The sequence below is a fragment of the Pararge aegeria genome, chromosome 16 (assembly GCF_905163445.1).
Source record: "Pararge aegeria chromosome 16, ilParAegt1.1, whole genome shotgun sequence".
NCBI classification, from domain to species: domain Eukaryota; kingdom Metazoa; phylum Arthropoda; class Insecta; order Lepidoptera; family Nymphalidae; genus Pararge; species Pararge aegeria.
The window spans coordinates 9,469,844-9,497,158 of record NC_053195.1 but is presented as its reverse complement, the minus strand read 5'-3'; the positions used below and the strand labels follow the sequence as shown (position 1 = coordinate 9,497,158).

Sequence of the window (27,315 nt, the reverse complement as noted above, 5' to 3'; positions counted from 1 at the left end):
CGCGTGTATCAGCTAGTTATTTCATAAGTAGGTATGTTTAAAAACTACTTTCTTTCTTTAGTGCCAACATTAGTGTACATTCCTTTAAGAGACAGGTATGCTCAAAGTAAAAGAGGCCTTTTATGTAGCGCTTGAAATTAATAGTAAGTTCTTTATCTTGGAAAACGAGGATAGCAAACTTTTCTAATCACTCCCCGAATGGCCACCCATTTAGGAACAAATCGCTAAAAGAACTCGTTCGAAAGTAACGTTTTTCGCCTTAACGGATTTAAAGACCATCTGTTTCGACGATAACAACACAACGAACAGTTTTGCATTCCCATCTGCGTAAATATTTTACTATAAAGAGAGAATCTTTAAGTCATAACAATGTACTAGGCATCGTTGAAAATGTTTAAAATAAGTACTCGTACATTCGGAATAATCAATAATATTATTTTATCTCCCTACAGTTCTATTCATACTCTTAAGTATGATCTTTTTTACTATACTTCTGGGAGGCCTCGCAAAGGAGAACTTCAGTATATAACAAAACTTTTTTTGTTTCTTGTTCAGGGAGCAGAGATCTCTTGGCTAGATATTCTTTTTTCTGGAGATCTAAGAATATCTAGATAATCGGATACCAAAATACCGTGTAAAATAATTAACCTAAAAAATTAGGAATCTATAAGTTTTCATGCAATTGAACTTTCTTGAGGGAAACCGAACCATAAGGCTCATATCAGAACCTATAAGCGTAGGATCCTTCTCCGGGAAAACCTTCATGCCAATGAGGACAAAGGATTATTAAAAGATACTTTTAGCGTTATTTGCACACAATAGGCGGAGTTTAAAATATGAAAGTGATGATGATAAACTTGCCTGCCAACCTGCATTTGAAAGAGAGAGAGAGAGAGAGAGAGGCATTTGTTGTTGTGATAAACTAGGAACTTTTATGTTATAAAAACATAAGCTTCCCCGTATCTTAAGCCCTTGCGGGTAAAATAATAATGTACCGTACAATACAAATAAACATTATGTCACAGGAGCAATATTAATAAAATATAAAACGTAACATATCCTTTTTGTGACCTCGCAAAGTTATGACGCAATTAACAGTAGGTCTACCTACTGATACTGAAATTTCACTGGAGCTTATGATCGATGGGTGGAAGTATACACAGAGGCTCGTGATTAAAAGCGTGTCGAGATCACCTGTCGCGTACATGATCAACAGGAAGAGATCCGGGCGAGGTTGGAAGGAACACGCAGTTTGCGGGGAAGGCAGTCGCCGCCCAACCGCCCTAGCGTAAGCCGCGTCGCGCCCTGCGTCACGCGTGTTTTGTCTACCGCGCTGATAACACACCTTTATCATACCCATATCATATCATTTTCTTAAAAACTATACCAATTAAGACGATGTGATTGTTCTTTCGGCTTGGTGGCATAACACGAAAAGACGCCGCGCCGTCTTCTTGCCCTGGGCGAGGTAAGTTTTCAAAATATATTTAAATATATTCTGGAATGGCAATGGCTTGGAATTTCTTAGCGATACTTTTTAAATTGGTTCTGTAATACGTTTTTTGTTTATTTATTTTCATATGATGACACTATGAGTTTATGGATGTTAGTATAATTACCTACCAGGCAAATGTTACGGAGTGTTTGTTTACATGAAGATAAAACGGTCACGCCTACGAAAGAAGTAATTAATCGAACAAATTAATACCTAATAATATGAATATTGTATTAGGATGCGTATAGGTTAGTAGTGGATCTATAAATTTCTATATTTACCAATGATCAAACCAATTTATTATATTAAAAAAAGGTTTTTGACTATTTTGTTTGTAAATAGTCATTTTCACAATCAGAACAATTAAGTAGAGTTAACCAACTTTTAGTGTATATATAGACAAAATCGATGAAGTAACACCGGTGTGTATTCTGCTCAGATAAAGCATTATTAAATGTCTTAGACGTGTTGGAAATTTGTCTGAGGTTTTCAACGGCTAGAAAATTTTAGAACTTTCTAGCCGTTGAAATTTAATTAAGCAGTCGAATTCTAGAGCATTCCGTAGTGAGAAGAATCTGTAAGCTGAATAATTCTTCAATATTGAAGAATGATTCAGCTCATAGATTCTTCTGATATCGAATCATCGTGATAACTTACAGTCACATAACTTAAAAGAAAAAGTGCAGGCAGTGACAGTATCTGTCAAAGGGCCTGCTACTTTGATTCCAATCATAATAGTCAATGGCACTCGATGGACATACGCTTAAAATATGTAATACTTACCCGTACAAAACTCACCCATGGACCCTCCACACACCCTTTTCACACCCTTATGCTCGTGCCGTCCTGTAGATATTCGCAAATAGATATCTGAATTAAGACGTGCATTCAATTTCATATCTCTGTGCACAAGTACTATAGGTATTCCATTTGATTTCTTTGAATCGTAATCATGTCCTACTTTCAAGGATAGAAATTTATATTGTAAAGATTTCAATATTTTTATTACTATTAAAAAAATATCACTGAAGCCCGACGGGGTAATCTACTGCACACAGAAATATCTTGACTTCTGTGTATCTTCAAATAATCAAAAGAATCAAGGAATAGTGGAGAAATAAATGGCTACTGTGTAATAGTACTTTAAGTATCAAGCGTGGTTACATTGCATTTTACAGTCGAAGCGGTATTAGGCGCGTCATGTACTTACCAAACGCGTTTCACACGACGATTTTCATTACACTTGCGTTGAAAAACGGGCGTTTTTTATCTATCTGGAGGTAACAACACTAAATCACTTTACCCCAGGTGGTAAAGTAATTTAAAAAAAGAACAGTCGGCTCATCTAATATTTTACTATTTTTTATGTTCCTTGTTAATTTTTGAGTTCTCCCCTACTCATATTATATCTTTTTTATAGACAATCTACGTCTATGTTCTAAATGTAACCGTGTAAAATGTAAGGACTCCAACTTTTTGGTTAAATTTATGCTTTATTATAAATATTTTAAGCTTTAAGCTAAAATCATCATGATTCGCTGATTAATAAAAATTATAGCCAGGCAAAAAAAGTAGAAACTAACTTAAAAAAATTAAAAAATCACACATCATATTACAACGTATGACACTTTAAAATATTCCCTTTCGCGTACAGCTTTGTATAGTTTGATTTATGTAATGGACCTGAATTGTTTATTAATTAACGCAGTAAAATTATATGTTTGAGATATAAAACAATTTAAGACACAATGCTGCTACTGGAAACCTTTTTTGGCCAGAAATACAAAATAAATACTTTTCCCCAAGCTATAACAGAAATCCAGAACCGAAAAAGAGTATGCATGTTTTCTGCCAAAAATAACGTTAAAACTACGCGTTACTCGGCAAATGGCTATTTAATTCTATAGTCTATATCTGAAAACTTTGTTTCTTGCAAAATGAGCTCTAGTTCATTAAGTTATTCTGAAGCAAATTTAAGGCCAGATTCCATGAAAATATAGGCAATCTCCAATTTTTTACCGGAAAAAATACACAACTGTAAAGCCTATGGTAAGTGTTCTTTGCCGGTCCTGAAACTTGGAGGAGACAAATGAAAAAACAACAAATATTGTATTTAATGTCGCGATGAAAAAAGGGAAATATTTCTTAGAAAAATTTTTGTTATTGTTTTTCATCTCTTCTTTCTTACTCAGGATCGATATGAAAAGTATTATGTTTAAAACGCTGCAATATTAAAATTGTATTTGTTCATTTTACAATATGCTACGTTGGAGTAATTTCTTGCGTATTCGTGAGGTTCCGGCCGTTCAGCCGCAATTAATAAGGATTAGCTTTCCGTTTGTGACATTTGGTATTGATCACACATACCTATGTCTATTGGTGTTGTGATTGCTTCGGCGTAAATGTGAGTCCTTATTATAGGTTACTAGCTGTTGCCCGTGACTTCTTGCGGTGTTTTACAAATTAATATATACGGAGATTTATTATAAATAAGAATTTGATCATGAACTACATAACTTTTATGTATCATCAATAGTTTTCACAGCGCAAGCTAAATAACTAATTTTATAGGCAATATTGCTAATTTAGGGTTCAATAGGATATAATTGCACAATTCAAAAAAAAAAATTACAAACTTTGGGATAATTTAGCTTTCTCTTTGGTGAAATCAGTCCAGCAGATTGGGTAAAAAAAAAACAAAAAAATCTATCCTTTTTATAAATAGGTACTTATTGAGATCTCTCTTTCTTAAAGGCTTCGTTCGTTTGACCTCCCGCACCTCTAACTTCTCGTCGTTATGTGCGTTCTAAGCAATGGAATACGTCATTTGCTATAACGTGAAAGAAAGAAATCATGCATTCCCAAATGGGCAAAAAAATAGACTACAAATCTGTACCTGGCCAGCTTGCTGACTCTAAACTCTTCTCATTCTAAGAAGAGACACGTTCCTCGTCATTGGTTTATAATGATAACAACATTGCAAGTTAATGTTGATCTAATTTCTGTAAGTTTGGGTATTTTCTGAAAACTCTTCAAGCGCAGAAAGTAATGAACCATTGTTATAAAAGGTTTAATAAAACAATGGTGAAATTATTGGGAATCAAACATAAAAAGAAGGAAACGTGAAACAGTACCAATATGTACTAGCCTTGACTAGCCTAGTAAACAAGTTTTTTGTGCGATGGCTAATTCGATTCGGGATGCCGCTTAAAAATAAGTTATGTTTTGTTAGTTATAATTTTACGAAATGATTAATAAATCAAATTATAGCAAATATATTATAAAACTTTATATATCTTAAAAGCGTAGGTAAGTATTGAAAGGGGTCCAAGAAGCCAAACATTTGTAGATTAATTATTTTAACTTTTATGTCGGCGTTCAATAAAAATGATAAATAATGAAGATAGAACACCGAGAATTTTTTTCCTGTTTAAGAATCTTTCTTCAAAATTCCTTAAATTATAATAGTTTTTTATTTTATATAAAAAAAAACGAAGTGCTACCTGTTTTTTATCTTAATTTCTTACTAACTATTGCAGTTTTTCACATACTAATATTTCTTTCTTTCGATACATTTTTCTAAATCCCTTGCTGATATTGTTAAAAGCTTGATCTAGTATTAACACGTTTTTGAACTTGTTGACTAGCCTATTCGATGTTTTTGTTGGCATGTTTAGTCGATCACTAGCAAATTTTAGTAACTGCCATGTTAGATTTTAGTAAAAGTGGCCCTGGTCGACTGAATCTTAATACAAAAGTTATCGGTTGATCCTAGCACTGTATATATTATTAAAGGTATAGCTATATAAAATATGCAGTTTGTGTCTCACATAAGCTCCTAAATAAACCGATTTGTTTATTATTTTAATTTTATCGGCCTGATATGGAACAGGCTATATAAAAAATTAAACTACGAATAAAGCAGTATGAAATTCACAGTACATTCGGATTACTTCTAATAGATGACTTTCTAGAAGGATTGATAACCGTTTATGAATAGTTGTAATCAAATCAATTTTAGTTGGAACAAAGTTCACCGGGTCAACTAAATAAAAGAAACTGTTTTTTTGTAAACCTAAATTATAGCTAAGCTAATCTTAGGTCTTTGAATATTATATGTAAGTAGATAGTAAATGTAAGGTTACTATCTACTTACAAATAATATTCAAAGGCCCATAGATCATCGATTAAAACGCTTGTATATAAAGTATAGATTCTTACCCAATTCGACACTTTAAGCTTCCTGACACGTTTAATGGCCCGAACTTTATCAAAATCTTATTGGCTTTAACTAGACCGCGCCGAAAACGTGACTGTCAGAAAAGGGTTACCGTATATTTGAAACTTTTTGAAGCGCAAAAAGTTAGTTACGTCACGTCAAACAAGCTCGGGAAAGCTTTGACTCTGCTGCTTCTGACAACTTGTCAGTTTTTAATTCACGTTGAATCAGTTGAAATCCTGAAAGAATAAAACGAAAATTCCAAAATCTTTTTACCAAAATTTGCATGGTTTAAAAAAATACCTACTGTGAAAGTATAAAAATATACAATCTTCAGAAATTATAATTATATTTATTGACTGGCAAAGGTACAGATAAGCTGCAAATGCTGAAAACAATTTCAATACAACAATTTGCATGTGCGAGATAAAAAATATTGTGGTATAATGGATGGTTATGGACAGGTTATAGGCACGTTTGTTTGTACGTTCACTTACCTACTGTAACGAATTTTTTAAACGACTTTTGATCTATGAGACTTCATACGTGGACATTTTATACGCTGTTTCCATAATAGGGTAGTTTCCTATATAATGCTTTTTGGATATCGGGTATAGACACTATCGCTTGGAAAGTTGAAGTATTTACCCGATATTAATCGTCAAGCATATATTTAACTTTCAACAAAGCGTACCTATTTTAAAATTAAAACGTCTTTTATCACCGATATAAAGGTAAATATGTTTTCCTCCATGAACGTCTTAAACTATGTAAATAATGACTTATTAGAAAAACGCAGAGAGAAATCACGATAACGTAATGAAAAGTGGTAAAAACTGGTTTGCATTCATATACAAAGTACTCGTGGTTTTTTTGTCAGTGGGCTGAAAATAATCCCCGAAGCTGACCTATAGTTTCCATATGAAGGAAGCCTAAGTAAATAAAAATATCGAATGCTGATTGAGTTACGGTTGGGTCATTAGGTATGGTTATGAGCTCATTGTATTGCGTCGTATGTTTGTCCAGCTTAATCTACCGCAGAATATATCTGGTGTTTATACTTATAACGTTGCTTTTGGTTTACCAGGGCGCATGAACAAATTCATTAGTCAACATATGATGCTGCTCCCAGTGTCTTTCAAGACTTTTGGGAAATGGAAACAGGGTTATCCAATGTCCACCTTGGTTGCCATGTTATTGTTCCGGCACGCCTCTTACGTTAACACATACACGTAGTGCCGTTTTGTTCAACAACGTTCCCGTATCTACGTTCAGGCGGTGAGGTATGAGGATATCTCCAAAAGGCATATTTAAGTTTTTTTAAAGGATTTTAATTGATATAATCAGAATATTAAGAGCCGATACCTCGTTATATTTCCGTTACTGATTTATGTAGGATCAATCTTATCAAAACGGTTGCTCTTCTAATAATTTAAAAAACCATTGTGAGATGGTGATAACAAAAAAAAAAACACCCGGCTAAGTTTATTGTGGGCTTCTTCTTAGACCAGGACGCGTTAGGAACCCTCGTAGCTTTAGTTTTAAGTTTACGAATGTGGTTATCGCCATCATCTCCCTACCGTGTAATTCTTATGTACGCATCAAAAGTGCCACCTATGGGCCTACTTGAATAAAAATATTTTTGACTTTGACTTTGACTTTTGCGGTGATAGCGCATTGGGTAGGAGCTCAACTTCACTTTCGGGAGGCGACCGCACCTATACCTTTTCTAAGTTATGTTCGTTTTAAGTCATTAAAATATCACTTGCTTCAACGAAAACCTGCATGCCTGAGAGTCCTACATAATGTTCTCATAGGTGCCCGGAGTACACCAATCCGCTCTGGCCCATCGTGATGGACTTTGGCCTTAACCCCATCTCAGGAGGAGACTCCTGCTCTGTAGTGAGTTGGGGGTAATGGGTTGATGTGAATGAATGATGAATTAAATCTTGTCAATAAATGCGTATTCATAAAATTATAGCATGCGACATATAGTATGCGACTTTTACCGCAAATACTTTTTTTTTGGGATAAGAAGTAACCCTCAACTACAACGTTGTAAGCTCTAAAAAAATATTGTCGTTGTTGCGCAAAAGAAACGGAATGCCATAAACATATTATGATTGAATATAGGATGTTACCAATTTAAGGTTGGAAAAATAAGGTACCGAGGTAATAAGATTTCTGTACACATAGTATTACGTATATAGGTACTATGTAATCGGGTATGAATTAGCAAAATTCTCGTATACCTAAATTGCTAAGATTTAATCAATAACAATGTTCAATTTATATATAAAGAAAAGCTAATGACAACTATAGAACCACTCATAGGTCTGCCTATAATCTGTGCGGAGTTTAGGCATATGTATTCGCAGGCTCTAACGTTTCCATTACCTTAATATGTTTACCATATGTCACGGCAGGCAGACGATTACGAGCATTGCTTGACAATTAACGCTCGTTTTCTATCTATCTGTACTTTATCTGACGCTAAGTTAGTTATTTGTTAAATATTGTAAGGACGTTTTGGACGATTACAACGTTGCTAAGTAATTAATCGTGACGATAATCGTGTTGAACATAAATCTTAAGCTTAACTAAATTGACATCTCTCAAATAGTTGGCTGTCTTTTTCCATTATTTATTTGACTAAAATAAAAAGTCCCTCGCCTAAAAGCCTATCTTGGATAAGATAACTGATTTTTTTACAAATTATCCTGTATATAGCAAACTTTTATGGCATAAATCTAAAAACTGTGCTAGTAAGTAATAAGTAACCTTTTATAAATAAAATAGAGATTACAAGTCTGTATTATGACTGTAGATGAAATTATAATGTTCCATCTGAAGATTTTTGATTAGATTTATTGTAAAAAAAACATTAAAGAGGGTGACAACTGACAGACGGATGTAAGACAGAAAACGGGGTGATCGTTTAAGGCTTAACGGTTTAAGTTTTGCAAGGAACCCTAAAACTACGCGGTATCACTTTGATGAAATGTACCTAAACGTATTTTACTTGTTCATCTTTGAGTTCTTGGGTTCACAAATAAAAAGGTATGAAAAAATTAATTTCCGCCAAATGAAAAAAGTTGCAGACGAATCCACTGGCGTCGAAAATATTATATATACAACAAAGCCTGAGTGGAAAGCTTTGATTGAACGGAAAAGTGAAATGCTCCGGTTTTTGTCACGTATTTTGTATTTTAATAAAATAAGTACAAAAAAAAGTCTTTCATCCATTTAATGTAGGTATTAGGTATTTAGTTCAATAACAAAATAGGTTATTTATTCACAGAGGCCGTCACCTAATTCTCTTTAAATTCTAATCATTAACTTACTGTAATAGACTCATCCACACAATTTATGAAGTAAATATTATATAATATTTAGTTTTTGGAGGTATCAAATAGTACGTAAATTTATTTCGTGCGAAGGTATGATTATCCCACAGAGGCATATGTTTGGCAGGTTAGATTACCTTGTTTTTAATGTGTTATTAAGCGAGAGTTAGAGCTGGTAAAGAACCGTCTACCAAAGTTAATACCGTATTTAGCCGTTTCCTTTTCTCCGTTTTTTTATGTAGAGCACATAATTTTTAAGTGTCCTGTAGCGTATTCGACGAACACGAGGTATTAAAAAAACTTCCAATTGAAACAACATGTTGGGTGTAAGCTCTTTATCATATACTTACGATATTCTGGATATAGGATGTCTCTTAAAACACTACCTACCAATATTTGTTTTGATTGCACTATCAATTGCTGGTAAGTAGTTATATAGTTTAAGTTTATAGCTGGGTAACCTACTCGGAGTATAGTAGTAATAAAAACAGTAAAAGGAACTCTACCGCTGTTTCTAGACAATTGCTAGTCAATAATATTGAAGATCTACATGTACCTATAGCCATTACAGGGGTAAACAATGTTTCTCAATTTGCAGAAAACAACTAAGGGTAAATCCATTAAGCCTTAAGCCTGTGTTGCCGGTTAATCTCGGCTCCTCACGCTTACAATATTGGAAGATGGACGCGGACGGACAGCGTGGTTTGATTAGCCCGGCTTTGTTTATATACCCTGCCATAAGCTCGCGCTTATTGAACGTAGATTGTATTGAATTATAGGCACGATTCCTTATTGTAATGCTAATTATTCTAATATCAATAAATCACAGGCACGGTTTCATTTGATTTCATAGATCACCTATAGGTCAAAAATACTGGGTGAATAAATAAATAAATAAATATACTACGACAATACACACATCGCCATCTAGCCCCAATTTAAGCGTAGCTTGTGTTATGGGTACTAAGATGACTGATGAATATTTTTTATAAATAATATACATTATTTTTTATAAATAAAACTTAGAATATACATATAAAAACCCAGGCACTGAAACATTCATGCTCATCACAGAAACATTTTCCAGTAGTGGGAATCGAACCCACGGCCTTGGACTCAGAAAGCAGGATCGCTGCAAACTGCGCCAATCAAAATGCAATCAAATCAAATCAAATTTAAAGTATGCAGGGGATCTATCCTAAAAAAATCTCACTTGCCCCCCTAGACCAGAAGCTGGGTACGCCCATGTCCGTAGCCCATTAACATGCCACTGCTGGGCACGGGCATAAAAGTATACAATTTAGTCCTGCCACACTGATCCAATATAGGCTGGATGGCTTCAAAGATTATTATCTCCAAGTCAGTGAAATTAACCGGGACCGAAACGTTATGACGTGCTTTCCGAGACACAGAGATGTTAAAACAAAAAAAAACTAATTTTTAGTAATAATATCCGGTTGACTTAAAATGCTCTCCAACACACGATTCATCCAAATTTTCTAACTCTGGGCTGGTTCTGAGATTTTATTCTACACAAAAACTTAGTACAAATTTTCGGACCGACCCGGGTATTGAAATCAGGACCTCGTACGCTATAGTTAGACCATATATATAGCTAGATGGGTGGCAGATTCAAATTTGTCTTAAGAAAGAAACACATTTAGAAGTGGTCCAATAAGTTAATGTCCATAACTTTGTAGTAATCAATCACATAGCGATCCGCTAAAATATTATTGTAAGTTCATGGCACTTTCTGAGAACATAAGTACAGGACGATTAGTTGGAGAAGAGCGTGCCGATGGTGGTATAACCGTAGGTATGTGACAGTAAAGGATAGAGGCTATATTTTTTCCACGACTTCCGTGGAAATTACATTCGCTATCCCAAAGGAACATTTTTATTTCGGGTTAAAAAATAGTCCAAATGTTAACCTGGAGCTATAAGTATACCAAATTGTATTTAAGTCAGTCCAACATTTTCTGTGAGATGTGCGACCAGACAGACAGATAGACAAAAGGTAAATAGAAATCTTTTTTTTGGGTGTTTGTATTAAAAGTTAATTTCAAATCTCTAATGCAATGTGCGACAAACTTTACACATGTTTGTATATCCCCGTTTTTTGATTACATTAGGTATGTAATAGTACAGAACCCTCTTAAGGTTCGATTTCTACTTCTTAGCAATTTGCCGTCTTTTTATTTTTGTACTAGCTGCCCACGCAAAGAGCGCGTATAACTTAATTGACATTTTGTTTTATAAGGACTGATTACTGTGAGACTGTGGCCTTCGCAGGCGTTGTGACAAATAAAACAAATGGAATCACTTTTTTGCTTACTGTTGCGAGAAATAGTTGCCATTTGATTTATCATTTATATCTTCTCACAAAAAACCTGTAGGGCAAATTAATCAAGGATGTTGTTATCCAAAGTTTGTCAACGTAGCGCAATGGTGAGCGCTGTCTTATAGTTGGGAGGTCCCAATTCAATTCCCGGGAGGGCAATTTTGAAATTTATAATACCAGATATTTTTCTAGTCTTCTGAGAGGATTCAGGTGTAATATAATTGCAATACAATTAAAGGTACCTTGCTACCATCTCAAACTACATCTTCAATTCTATTTACTGCATCACTACCATCACACTATAGCATTAAAAAATTAGTATCTCTGTTTCTTACCTGTACTTCTCTACACTTCGTTTCTTCTCTACCTTACTCTGCATCGATCAACCATGAATGAACCATGAATCGATCTCGATGATATGTGGCGCATATAGCTTTCTTCATTTCTTTTTAGCCTTTTAAATACCTAGCTAGATATATAATTTCATTTCCTCCCGATAAGCTACCGGGAACCGTTCCCACGGGTTTTAAAGAAGTAGGCTTTGTTATTTTGTTTTGTGGGACGGATTTAAAAATCCGCCTTGCACGGTTAAAATATAGTATTACATGGACTGATGTTGGATAATTTTTATGCCAGAAAAAAAATGCCATGATTTGTATAACCAAACCAAACAATGAAAGTTAATGGTACAGATCCAGTAAACCAATAAGGCTGGCAGAAAATTATCGATGTATCGATTTATCGTTTTATTAAAAAATTAAACTGATCAGACCGATTTATGATATTTTTTTCAATATATAGTAATCGATATTAATATATATAACTAACTTTTCAGTAACAAGTAGATAGATACATTTGATTTATGATATAGGTAGTTATTTGCCAGAGATTTCGTCTTCCTGAAATTTAGAAAATATAAGTAGTTAATATCGCTGATCGATTCTCTGTATATACAAACAGAAAACATTTCATCCGTAGATTACTGCGGTGTTGAAAAGGAGAATTGAAAATTGGAGAAATCAATAACCATACAAAAAGCATAAGTACTGTTTAAATAGCTGTTACCGGCGTTACCATCCTATAATATTTTCTGTATTGCCATAAACCTTATTACCGGTATTAGACAGCCGGTTGGCGCAATGGGCAGCGACCTTGTTTTATGCATCCAAGGCCGTGGGTTCGATTCCCACAAATGGAAAATATTTGTGTGATGAACATGAATGCTTTTCAGTGTCTGGGTGTTTATACTACTAGACTACAGAAAATTAAGCTAAATTTTCATAATATATCATGGATTTCCGCAAAGTAACGCCTGCTTCAGTATTTATGTGTATTATATTCATAAATATGTTCATCAGCTATCTTAGTACCCATAACACCAGATACGCTAACTTTAGGGCTAGATAGCGATGTGTAAATTGACGTAGTATATTTATTTATTAAAAAAAAAAAAGAAAAACCTAAATCTTGTCGCTTCCTCCTCGTCGTATACACCTTGTAAAGTCTTCTTCCCACCTTGCTCAAAAAAGTACTGACGTTACGTTTTTTTTTTTCAAAAAAATCTTCATATCAGCAAAAATATGATAGTATAAATACCATTTTATTTATTTCACGTATACATACATATATTATAGCACACGATACTGTAAATAGGCATTTGAACATGAACCCCGCCTGAGCATTGCAGTACGGTCGAAATTATTTAGAACAAGTTTTTTTTAAAGTTAAAGCTGTAAATCAACTTGATACCATCAACCCCATAGAAGATGTCTAAACATCGAAGTGTTGGAAATCGTTTTTCACTGAACGTAGGCGTCCGCTCCGTTTCTTTTAGCGAATTTATATAATTTTTTTTTCTATTTGTGACCAAGTATTGATATAGATATAGTAAGATGGAGCGCTCTAACCTAGTAGAGGTACTATTATAAGAATAATAATAATATTCATTTTAATAAAAATTACTTCTGCACAATAGGTATAACTTTATTCAAATCTATTTTATGTACAACTGTTTGACTTGACGTCCATCAAATTCGTACTGAGCGCTTTAAGTTATGTAATGCTACTCATTACGAAGGTACCTAAGCTAAAGTCGAAACAAACTAAATCTAATTTCGATGTTCAAAATTTTAATTATAAACGTGCTCGAGCTTAAGAATCCCTTCAACCATAGTTACTACAGTACCGTAAAATTAATATTTGTTTGTTTTGTTTCAGATATAATATAATTGCGGAAGAAATAAAAAACGTTTAACAACATTGAAATGTGTAGTATTATTTTGTTTTAAATTGTACTTCATTGTAATAAAAAAGTTCGAGTGTTTTGTAACTTCCTTCTTCTTGTGTTGAATGTGTATTTGTTTTGGACAAATGTGCGAAGTGCAATAAAGGAAAAATGAGTTTTTTTACGTCATTGGGCCAGTATGTGGCTGGCATGGCTGACAGCGTGGCCGGCCTGGCGTTGTCGCCGCGTCGAGCCCCGCCTCCCCGCCATCGCTCTGCTGACGAGTCTCAGCAACAGCCACAACCATCAACTGCCACCATGAGAGGTAAGAAATGTGCGAAGTGCAATACGATAATTTTAAGATTTTTATACTTAATTGTATCAGTATGTGGCTGGCATGGCTGACAGTGGCGCGAATCTGGCCTTGTCGCTGCGCAGAGCCCCGCATTTCCACCACCGTTCTTCTGACGGGTTTCAGCAACCGCCTCAATTATCTGCTACTCCCGTGATAGGTAGCTAATGTCCGAACGAATTGAAGAGCTAAACAAGTTTTATACGACATTGGGCCAGTATGTGGCTGGCATGGCTGATCTGGCGTTATCGCTGCAGCGAGCGCCGTTTCCCCGCCACCATTCTACTGAGGAGTATCGGCAGCAGCAATAACCACCTACAGTAGGGTTGGACAAACAGTCGTTCGCAAGAGATTTTATGATCGATGGCACGAATATTTACAAAACCTACCTAGAACTTCAAAAGCCTGTTGGTATTTCATGAATTGTCTATTTTCTTGTGAGGATACTGAATACTCAAGACATGGACTTGTCTTGCCTTGAAAATGAGATAAAACCAAGAAAATTTGAATTTAAATTTGAATTTGACGGCCGACTGGCGAAGTGTGGCCACTTCGACCCTGCTTTCTGAGTCCTAGGCCGTGGGTTCGATTCCCACAACTGGAAAATGTTTGTGTGTTGAACATGATTGTTTTTCAGTGTCTGGGTATTTATCTGTATATTATAAGTATTTATGTGTATTATATTCATAAAAATATTCAACAGCTATCTTAGTATCCATAACACAAGCTACGCTTACTTTGGGGCTAGATCGTGATGTGTGTATTGTCGTAGTATATTTATTTTATTTATTATTTTAAGAAAATACACAAATCGCTGCTTTCTTTAGGACAAGGTGATTTTGCAAATCTATTTTTTCGAAAATGAAAATAATTAAGTCTATATGTCGCAATCGGCTCAGCAAAATGCTTTTTTAAATCGTTACGCCAGAAAGTGGCTATCATGGCCGCCAGCGAAACCGGCCTGGCGTTGTTTGGCAGTGATGTGGATAGGGTTTTAGAACAGGGTGAGTAGGCAGCTGGCATAAAATGATATTATCTTCCTCTTTAACGAGTTATATACAATTTTAGGGAAGGCAATGCTTTCATACTACATGAAGTACACGTAACTGTTTTCTAATATTATATTATTAATTAATTATTAAATTATAATACTTCCCTATACGTCCTTTACTGTCCAGGTTTTTCAGTATAGCTCGAAACCTTGATATTAGCGGTGTCCCTCTGCACGTTAGGGATTTGTTTTATACAAACGTATAAAACAAATCGTTAAAGTCCGCCATTCTGCATTAGAGCAGCTAGTTGGGTCTGCTGTAAAACCCTGTGTAAAGTGTAAAGGCCTGTGTCTATCGGACCATGATTGGCTGCTGACGATAAAGTATAAACGAATCAGCAGCTTCCACATCAAGGTTTGATCACAAGATGTCAAAATCTAATCATTAGCTATACGAAATATCATTCGAAGTTAAAATACCTAATCAATCATGTTACATGTCATATTATCCGTGTGTTTGTTTGGTGGCATTTAATTTAGGATCTTATCATAATTGTAAATATGTTTAAGGTAGCGCTTTTGTTCAGACCGGCGGGGGAAGGAACAATAATGACACTGCGAGCTTCCCCGTGGCCTTGTCAGTGTAAATATCAGCGACTTTCTTGCACCGGTTATGAAGCCTGATCGATCTTATTAATACCGTGCTAACTATAAATAGCAGGGATTACTAGACTTTGGCATCAGTTGTTTGACACCCGAATAACAGACATCAAGATGTTCAAGTTTGTAGTGTTGTGCGCATTCCTCGCTGCGGCGTCAGCTACCCCTGGAGCATTCCTTGCTCCACTGTCGTACTCGTCCAATGTAGTGGTGCCATCGCCAGCAGTGTACTCAAGCCACCCTAGCAGTTACGTCTACTCACCATCCGTTTTCTCCGCTGGACCACTGGCATACTCCTCACCTTACGGATACTCTCATTTCATCAAGAAACGATCTGCTCTACACAGTTACATCGCACCTACCACGTACGTGTCATCTGCTCCTCTGTACAACTCCTGGACTGGTGCCTCATACGCCGCTCCTCTTGCTACAACATACGCCGGACCTCTTGCTACATCGTACGCCGGTCCTCTTGCTACTACTTACTCATCACCTCTGTACACCACTGCTCATCTAATTAAGAAGAGGTCAGCACAGTACATCGTGCCTTCAACTTACGTAGCACCTGCTGCTCACTATGCTGCTGCTCCCTACGTGGCTTCAACTTACGCCGCAGCCGGACCCTATGTGTCAACTCCCTACGTATCTACCGCTCCATTTGGCTATTCGCACTTCATCAAGAAGCGATCAGCTCCTCTGGCACTAGCATACACCGCCCCTACTGCTTACTCGCACCAGTCCAGATTCGACTACCAGGCCACATCTCCTGCCATCAGTACCTACTCAGCATACGCCTCACCTCTGGTCTACCCAAGCCCCGTCGGTGTCACACATCTGATCTAAACGACGATGCATCTACTTCAGCAATGATACTGAAAAAAACAGCTTTTTTCACGAATCCGATCACGATCATTTTACATCTAATGTGAATTGTTGAAAATTAAATTTGTACATTTGTATAAAATAACCTGTTTTTTTTATCTTATCAGCAAAAGTTTATTTGTAAAATATATCATCATCATCATCATATCAACCCATTACTGGCCCACTACAGGGTACGGGTCTCCTCCCACAATGAGAACGGATTAAGGCCGTACTCTAACACGCTGGCCCAGTGCTGGGTTGTAAAATATATAATTTAAAAATATAGGAGAACTACACAACTTTGTGGTTTAAAACCTACATTGCTCTTGCTCTAGGGTTCCATCGGTATGGGTAATTTTCCATATAACGTTTTCATACAACGGATAAATTTAAAATTGTAGTGTAACTTTAAATGTTTGTGAACAAAACTTAAATGATCAAATGGGATCAATCAATCTAAGCCATGGCTGGATTAATCAATTGGTATAATTTATATATATTTAATAAGATAAGGTATGTTCTGAGTTTCTGACGTATTGTATTAAGTGCTGGGCAATCTGAAAAAATATATTTCCAGCAGTGTCCACGGCTGGAAATATATTTTTTCAGATTCGGTTGATATGATGAATCAGCAAAAATTATATGAGCAAAACTATTCTATATTTGAAAAAATGGTTATGTGATTATTACCGTTACTTTACAGTTCAGTTAGTGTTTGCTAAGAGGGCCCATTAGAAAAAAAATTGAGCACTATCGACTCTTTAATCATACAAACGTATGTCCAGCATATTCAAATCTTGCTGACTAGGCATGTATATGTCAACGGCCGCCAATGAATCTAGCGTGGTGCTGTCGTTAAAACGATTTTAAGTTCATTGAGTTACCAACCGCTACCAAAACATCGTATAAGTTGCGATTTATTCGATGGGAGACTTGAATGGATTGATAAAAAAAATACGCTTAAACGTAGGTTAATACAGTGAGCTTGTTATGAAAGTTACATATTAGGTAAATCAAGGGGTAAATATATGAAATTAAAGTAAGAACCCACGTACGTACTAGTAATAATAGCAACCCTCCTAGGTTCTACTTTTTCCAAATTAAAAAAAATGATTATTTTAATCAATTCTGGGTGGTAAATTTGGTGGTGAATATCAGAGAAAGAACATTCACGTACATACTGATTCAACACGAGATCTCAATAACTGTAGTCGTATAAAGTAGCAGAAAATCTAAAAAAAATATTAATGCTAATATTTTCCAGGTACACACTTTATTGTAGTTAAACTGAAGTTTAAAGTAGAATTTCCAAATGGAAATCACCTATAAGAATAAAATAGGAAAAGGAATATTATATTTTTTTAGTTTATCTTTTAAGACTGGTGAAATAGGGGATGGAAATTTTGATAAAAGAAAACCTTATTAAATTCTTAAAACTGAAATTTAGAACGAAGGTTTTCCTCAAAGTTTAAACATTTAGTAAGAAAGGATTTTGTCTAGATATACAGGTGTATATCTGGAAAAGGGGTACTATAAAGGGGTACAATAGGGGTTGAAATTTTGTATGGAATTGAAAGTCTTATGTTTTCGTAGTTAAAGACATACATGTTTGTATATGTTTAATATCACCCTTTCAACGGTGGTAAAATAGAACATGATGAACATATTTATCTAATTTTTTTGTATTACTGCAATAAAGAAAATAGCTTTCCTAAAAAAGCGTAGACATCAGTTAAGAAAATATTTTATTCAAATCAACGCCCGAGGAAAAAAAAGAGGGGTGGATTGTTGTTGTGAAAGTGTTATTATTTTTTGCTTTGCCATGCAAATGAATAAATAGTTCGGTGTTTGAACAAGTCTTTCTACCTAATATCATATTTTATTGGTATTTCGCTATCAGAGTGGAGTGGAGAGTCACTGTGGGTTATCTGTAATAATATTTATGTTTTAATATTTATTAATTATTGGTTATTGTTATTATTTATTTTGTTTATTATTATTGTTATTTTGTAATTCTTAATTTCATACCCCTTTTTATTTTATTTTATACTTATTTGTAATTGTTGAATTCTTTTTATAGCCCCAGAGAGACGAAATGATCAACTGTAATGTCTTCGCGGGCTGTGTTTTTGCTAAATAATTCAGATGTAATAATATATTAGTATATGAATGAGAGTTTGTCTTTCTGTCTATTAGCGATAATGTATAAACCATGAAACTGATTTTTAGGTTAAGTATTTGCCTGGAGCCTGCTTTACATAGACGCAAGCGGTCCCGGTTTTTTTTTTGAGTAAAACTTCTTTAGGGGTGACTAGGGAGTAACTCAGATTTTTTTCTGACGTCGGTGTAGTTTCCGCTATTTAAAAATAATAATTATTTAAAGGAAAAACTAAAATCAACGTCGACGACGTCGTCGCAGGCAACAGCTTTGGTATGCCACAAAAGTTGATAGACTACTAATAATAAATTTTAAGTTATTACTGTACCTTAAATCAATAATCTCATCAAAGAATTCACGATTGTCTTGTTTTAACTAACCGGTAACTGGTCCGGCTACTAAAATCAATATTTGACGATAAGGCTAGATAATATTACTACACGAACTAAGCTATGTATGGATTATTATAGGAAAATATATTGCAATTTGCACCGTTTACGATATCGATCCAATTGTTGTCACTCGGTCTTTCACGAAGTACCATTGTAAAGTAGTGGTTATATTCTTAGGCTTAGGTAAGTTACAAAACTAATGCCCGTTTTCACTAATTAGGTACAGGGCACTGCCTAAATAAATAACGTCTAATTTAAGAAGATTCCTAGGCATACATCAACCGTTCACCAATAGTCGTCACCTAACTTGGTGAAACGTTTTATAACTTCTAAACATCGCTTAGGCATTAGGCATTCGATTCGATTTGTTTTATGCCGTTGCCTAGGTTTAATGAAAACTGTTATAAACAGTTTGGATGTGTCTTCTTATTAAAATATGCAAATATATGTTTTTAAAATCTGAAACATATTTATGAATATTATTACAAATAATTCAGAAAACATTTACGTATTTATATGTAAATTAGTTTTATCATACAGACACAGGAATAGATTTATAAATTCAAAATTATCAATTGACGGACGGGTTGATGGATGGACTGACTGACTAACATGTATGGCGTAACTGTTAGGGTTCCTTGTCTAGATCGTTTGACCTCGTAATCCTAAAATTACTTCTTCTTGCCAAAGATAAAAGCTTAAAGTAAAGTGGTAAATAAATACATTTCATTTTGTTAATTTTTTTATTTCTAAACAATGTACATATTACAGCAAATGTTATGCCAATTATTACATTTCACTGTTGATGTAGCGTTAGCACTGGGTTCGTTTAGATATAGTGGGGTAAACCAAGAGCCGATGGGTAAACCAGGGGGGAGGAGTATGTAGAATAGGTAGAGATGGCAGGAGAAGTGGCCTGGTAGTCGAATCTAGACTGGTGCGAGTAGGAAGCAGGAGCGCCGTACGTAGCTATAGCGAGAGGAGCTGATCGCTTCTTGATGAAGTGCGAGTAACCAAAGGGAGCGGTAGATACGTAGGGAGTTGACACGTAGGGTCCGGCTGCGGCGTAGGTTGAAGCCACGTAGGGCGCAGCAGCATAGTGAGCAGCAGGTGCTACGTAAGTTGAAGGCACGATGTACTGAGCGGACCTCTTCTTAATCAGATGTGCAGTGGTATACAGAGGTGATGAGTAAGTAGCTGCCAGAGGGCCAGCGTAGGATGTAGCAAGAGGTCCGGCGTATGTTGTAGCAAGAGGAGCGGCGTATGAGGCACCAGTCCAGGAGTTGTACAAAGGAGCAGATGACAAGTACGTGGTAGGTGCGATGTAACTGTTTAGAGCAGATCGTTTCTTGATGAAATGAGAGTATCCGTAAGGTGAAGAGTATGCCAATGGTCCAGTTGGGACATAGGATGGTGAGTAGATGTAGCTGCTAGGGTGGCTTGAGTACACTGCTGGCGATGGCACCGCTACGTTGGTCGAGTAAGACAGTGGAGCAAGGAATGCTGAAGGGTTGCCTGACGCCGCAGCGACGAAAGCGCACAACACTACAAACTTGAACATCTTGATGTCTGTTATTCGGATGCGGACCGACTGATGATAGAACTAAGTTGGTATGGTATTTATAGAAAACATTCAAGAAAGCTAAGGATATTCTCGTTCACTTAACCGGTAATTGAAAGGCCGTTGAGGAAGCTGATATTTAATTTTCCCAAGGTCGTCAAGATGTCTGGACCAAAGGATACCATCGAAAGTCAATCATTGATCAATGCCCTTAAGTTTTTATTTGCTCTACATTTTATTTAGTTTTAGAATTTTAATAATATAACTATGTTATGAATGTGTGTTTTTAAGTTGTAAGTCCTGGGTTCGCATGAATTTTCTTTGGTCTGATCTGTTGGGAGGCTTTGGCCGTGGCTAGTTACCACCCTATAAACAAAGACTTGCCGATAAGGTACTAGTGTTCCGGTACGATGTCGCGTAGAAATCTTACCCACCACGCTGCCCCTATACGGGTTGGCGAGCTTAACGATTATTATTACATGTTTGCAGTGGCGTGCATAGGTGGTATACACAGGGTATGCAGATGATATAACATAAAGAAAATCTCCAGTACCAGTTACAAAAACTTAAGGGTACACTTTATATAACTCTTACAATGCCTATCCTTAAGTTTTTTATAACTCGTACTAGAGATTTTATTCATTTTACAATAACCAAGAACGACGACTTAAAGTATTCTCCGAGAAACTAGAATAGATCTTCAATTTTCTAACTTCGGGCTGCGTTCGTGCTAAAAATTGGTAGACACATAAACAGGGCATATAAGACCCGGATGAGTTTGTTATCTTTATATAAAATAGGCTAAGTGCTAGTTAGGAACACGAAGAGTTCCGTAAAGAGGTAGAATATGAAATACTACATAGAAATTAGCGGTGTCAACCCACGTGCTTCGAAGAGCACGTTAAGCTGCGGTTCTGGTTATTATCACCTACTAAGCCCACCAAACCGCATCCAAGCAGCGTGGTGGGTATATGGTCTAAAACCGTTTTTTTCTATGAGCGAAGAGACGGCCTTGGACTTAAAAAGCAGGATCAAACTGTAGGTATTGCTTTCAGGTATAGCACACATTACAGGAAAATGTTTGTATGATGTACATGTTTTTTTTTTCAGTGGCTGGGGGGGTGAAATCATTGTGTTATAAATATTTCTTCTTCTTAGGGTCCCGTCTGCTTACGAAGGTTGGCAATCATTAAGGCTAACTCTTCTTTGGACACCTCTGCTCTAAATAATGATTTACTGCTCTTTCCAAACCATGGTCGTAGATTTTTGAGCCATGATATTCTTCTCCGGCCAGGCCTTCTTCTGCCACTTTACGTATATAATATATATATATATATATATGTATATTATATAGTTATAAAAATACAGCTATCTTTGTACCCATATCACAAGCTTTGCTTATTTTGGGGCTTGCTAACGATGTGTGGCTTGTCGTAGTATATTAATTTATATTTATTTAAAAAAATATTGAATTGATCTAAGATATGACATTATATGTAAGGTTATTTTTTAGGATTTCCCCGTGTGGTACCTACTGAGGGTGCTTCTGCGCTTAGTGCCCGACGCCGCACCTTGGACTGCCTTGCTCCTGCGACCACTCCTCGTCGCGGTGGCTCCTTACGAGTGCCGAGGCAGCAGCAAGTACCAGAGAAGCCAACAATGGCGTTTTGCAAAAGGCGCCTATCTTGGCCTGAGGTTGATAACTCCGTGAATTCCGGGTAAGTTTCAAATCAACTTGAGAAGCTTCCTTTTTCAAAGTTCCTGTCTATCGTACTTGTCTTATAAAGTCAACAATGGTTTCTTTGAATTTTATCATTTTTGTATCAACTGCAGGGAAGGCTATCACAAGCAAGAGACAAAAATTATATCCCCTTATAAGGGATATAATTAACTAGTCCACCTGCTAAAGCACGGGAACAGGGTATCGGAGAAGTTTACCCTCGTTTATTATTACACATATATTAATTGGATATTATTTCCACTTGTGCGCGCTCCGAGAGTTGTTAAGCTGTGCGAGCAGATACATTTTTATCCTTTCCCTTGGGATATAATTGTCTCCTGCCCATGCTAGCCGTGCTGCAGTCTGTTCTACTCTTCTTTTTTTCCTAATTCCAAGCTTGACTGGCAGAGATGGCGATAAAGCCGCCTTTTGAACAAGAAACAATCTTTGAGTGGTGTACAAATAAAGTGTTACCATAATAATATAATAATTCTATTGTAAAAAAGAACATTTAAACATAAACTATCCTATCTCACCTAGTGGTCTCAGTAACGATGCAGTCTAAGACGGTAGCAATAGTGCCAGCATTTTGGGAACCATGCCTATAAGTGATCAGTTAGACGGCTTATATTTTTTGTAAATATTAATGTAAGTTTGTAATTATTATTATTTCTGTCAAATTATTATACATATAATGCTATTATAATTAATAAATATACTGTTGACATGCATACACAGAAAATTCCATTGGCAGTATCAAATGAGAAATATTAGGAAGTGAATTATTATATTAACTCTGTATGATTTATGTATTGGAAAAAAATGGGATGATCGTTAGATAGTTGCTAGTGATAGATATTTTTAGATTTGATTTTTTTTAATTAATAGGGAAGATAATGTCATGATCTAAGGGTTTTAATTTATCCGCGTTTATATCAATATGATGAATAAATCCAAAAGTTTTTATTAATTATCCATCTACTGAATATGATGCTATCAATAAATAATATCAACTGACATCAAAAAGGAGAAGGTTGTCAGTTGATTACATTTTATACGTTTCCTTCGAAGATATGTAAAATCAACTGAAGTTCGCATCCTCGAACACGCCAAATAACCGGACTGATAAAAAGAAATGTATTCTTAGTGATACTGAGAAACAAAATGCTGAACAATGATTGCTCTACAAGATATATTAGATTTAGCGTTTTTTAAGGTAGTATAATTACATATAAAGGAAAACAATCTTATCATTCAATAATATGTTTTCCTTGTGCTTGTACAACGTCTTGATTATACATAATTATACAGGGCTTGTCACTCAACCATCAAGGTTATTTTCCTTACTACTGGATACCAAATTTATCACAAAATATGCTCTGACATTCTTCCAAATAACTTGCATTCTAAATCTTACTTTTCAAGTAAATAATTAGGTCAAGTACATTAGAGTAACATAAATATTATGTAATTTGGTATGGACGGCAGAAGTTATTTGAAATCTATATGATATGACCAGTGGCGTGCACTTAGTTTCTTACCAGGGTATGCATACAGCGGGAAAATTGCATAAAACGGAAAAATCTTCCTGCTCTAAAAGATATATATACATTTTAGGGTATGCATTGCTTTTGTGCATGTATGAAGTGCACGTCACTGGATATGACAAATTAACAAAACATCGGCGCGGTGTACAATGTACCTACATCGGTAACTCAAAAAAATTACACGAGGGGCTTACAGCCGATACACGTAATAGAATAATGATTGATAAATTATAATATGTAGATTTTAGATCTTTCAGATGAGATGCTTCGGGTGTGGCTAGTTAGCATCCTACCGACAAAGACGTGCCGCTAAGCGATTTAGCTTCGATTAGAGGTATTAGTTTAATATAAGTGACGAACTCCCTAATAGGTAAGCCCGCTTCCATCTTGGACTGCGTCATCAATTACCACCAGGTCAGATTGCAGTCAAGGGCTAACTTGTAGTGGAATAAAAAAATAAAATAAATACACGCTATACGTACTGCAATTTTTTTGTACTGATGAAACCTTAATCGGCTTCTATGTGGCGTCGTACCGAAACGCTAAGTCGCTTGGCGGCACATTTTTTTTCGGTAGACACAGCCATAGCCCCCCAGAGAAAATTTGGAATTTGAAATTTTGAAATAGTCCGCGCCGGGGCTCAAAACCGGGATATTCACTTTTAGGTCTTAAAATGTAAATTTAAAAAAAAGCGCCAAGCGACTTAGCGTTTCGGTACGACGCCACATAGAAGCCGATTAAGGTTTCATCAGTACAAAAAAATTGCAGTACGTATAGCGTGTATTTATTTTATTTTTTTATTCCACTACAAGTTAGCCCTTGACTGCAATCTGACCTGGTGGTAATTGATGACGCCCCGTCACGGACTATTTCAAAATTTCAAATTCCACCACCGCGCCAGGCAGGCCGTCTAATATGTGTATATTTTCGGATGCAAAATGAACCAGTAATTCTTATGTTGTACACGATGTAACGGCAATCGTTACTTTCGAAGCAAAACAACGTTCGAGTAGCAATAAAGGGAATATTTAATTTGGGTAATGGGTGTCGATGAACAAAATGAAACGCGTAGCAGCAGGCGGTCTGTTGCTAGATGACTCAATTTATCAGCGGGGGATTCCAATTGTACGGCATATTTGATTAAAACTTCCAATTATGTAGGTTAGTAAAATATACATCTTTACTGAAAATAACTTTGTTGCGCTTAATATGAATGAACATTAATTTACCATTTATTAATGGGTTAACATTTTTTTTTTTATACTATGACAATGCACACATCGCCATCTAGCTCCAAAGTATGCCTGATGAATATTTTTATGAATTATATACATAAATACTTAGAAAAGACATATAAACACCCAGACACTGAAAAACATTCATGCTCATTACACAAACATTTTCCAGTAGTGGGAATCGAACCCACGGCCTTGGGCTCAGAAAGCAGGGTCGCTGCAAACTGCGCCAATCGGCCGTCTATAATTCATAATGTAAACTACACTATATATTATCAAACCTTAAGTTTATTCAAGCTCGAATATGTGTATTTCGTCTCTTTCGCGATGATTTGTAGGTAATATTTTTGTGCGTTACGTTACGGAATATACGTGGATAAGTACTACTTCTTAGTTTTGTTATGTATCCAGCTAATTAATTATAATTAGAAGCAATACAATCTATACACTATAAAATATCCAACGCAAATATAATAAAATGCGGACTTGTCAAATTCCTTTACAGCTTTATGTTTTTGTCTTTTAATGCTAAGAAAGGCATTTGAATTCAGCGGGCGCTCAAACTTTGTGAAAGCCTGCGTCAACGCTTCAATTATTAGTTAAGGACTTGACCTGACTAGCAACGAAGATAATAAAAAATAAAAAAAAACTACTGAAATAAAAGTTGTACCATCTAAAAAGTAAATATATGTTTAATCAAATCAAGCTTGAATACTCTGTGCCTAGCTTCCAGTAGCGATAAAATATGCTAGTTACTTTGATAGAAAATGTGGATGTACCAAAATATACTGAATTCATCTGCGTTACACTTTCGAGTGTACAGGTATGAATTTTAAATGTTACCATTTTGGAATCATTTTTCGCTTTTGAACAAAATAATTTTGTAAATCCATCTAGGAATAACGCGTGATCATACATAAAAAACACCCGAATTGTTAACCTTCTTCATTTTCAAGGAAGTCTGTAAAAATTCGAAACAAGCAAATAATACTAATTCGTGTGAAACACGTGTGACGCTTGACAGGCTTTATTTAATAAACTATTCTAACAGCTGTTTTCAAAGACTCTTTGTTTGCGTCCTTTTTTTTCTAGCCGTAAAATTCGTCTATCGGTTAACAGAGTAGGTACAAGAAGTGAGTGTTATCTGGTACTACCTATCTCTCTGCCGAGTTTTATTGGAACAGAACAGATTTTCATACCTATATTTATTATAACGATAGCCTGCCACATGAGTTAATCTATACTAATATTTTAAACCTGTAGTGTTCGTTTCGTTGAAAGCGCTGATCTGAGTAACTACTGTTTAGTGTGTATTAGGTTTTTTTTAAATAATATAAAGCCGAGTATTTTCGCCTTAAAATTTCTAAACAAAGTCATTTTAAGGTTTACTCATAAGCGGACGAAGTTGTCTCTGACCGCTACTTCATAGATAATTGCATTGAAGTCAACATAGGTATATGTGCTTGCGCCCTAAGTTATTTTCAATATGGAATTTATGTGTCCTGTCGATAACACACTTTGTGATTGCTTCATATCCCTAACGGGGACAATTAGGGAGGTCGCTACAGGCTACATATCTTCCCGGGGAGAAATTCAATTACTTAACCTTTGGTACCTTGATACAGTTTATTTATTCATTTAGGTACTCAATAAAGCATGTTACGTCGGTTGGTTATTGGGTTATAACCAAGCCGTAGCCCGTGGCTTAAAGGTCGTGACATTTATGTTCCATGCAAGTTTAACACGGGTAATGCATTTATGGTATCATGGAAGTGTGACGTGACATAAAGTCATTTAGCGTCGGAACATAAGGGCCATTTGTGTTAAAGGTTTTTTAATAGCTCAAGATCTAAGTGGACGGAAGGCCTGGGTAGGACGTTATGTTGTACAAAATGTATCGATCAATTTTAGTATGAACATTTATGTATATCTAACTCAGCACTACCTATTATTATGAATACCAAGGTGTTTTTGTATGTTTACTTGTTGTAAAGAAGGACATTCTTTAAAGTCCTAACTAAGCAAGTAATCAACTGGATTTTATCCATTGAGTTTGTTGAAAAGAGGGAGAGTAAATAGACTTTCTGTCCCAAAAAAAAATCAACGATTCCCACGTAATTTTTGTGAAACAACGAAGAAGACGGGCAAAAAGCTAGTAACAGAAATATTGTGAAGCCAAAAGTTGTTACTTATTGGGGTTTTCTGTTTT

General features: G+C 35.6%; 1 protein-coding gene across 1 annotated transcript in view; it reads left to right on the top strand.

Moving 5' to 3' along the window:
• The first annotated feature begins 13,797 nt into the window (after window positions 1–13,797).
• Window positions 13,798–27,315, top strand: part of LOC120630371 (BAI1-associated protein 3) — a 77,793-nt gene continuing 64,275 nt past the window's right edge. The window contains exons 1-2 of the mRNA XM_039899584.1: window positions 13,798–13,951; window positions 22,118–22,322. Of these exons, the coding sequence (XP_039755518.1) occupies window positions 13,798–13,951; window positions 22,118–22,322 (359 nt within the window). The remainder of the gene's footprint in view (window positions 13,952–22,117; window positions 22,323–27,315) is intronic.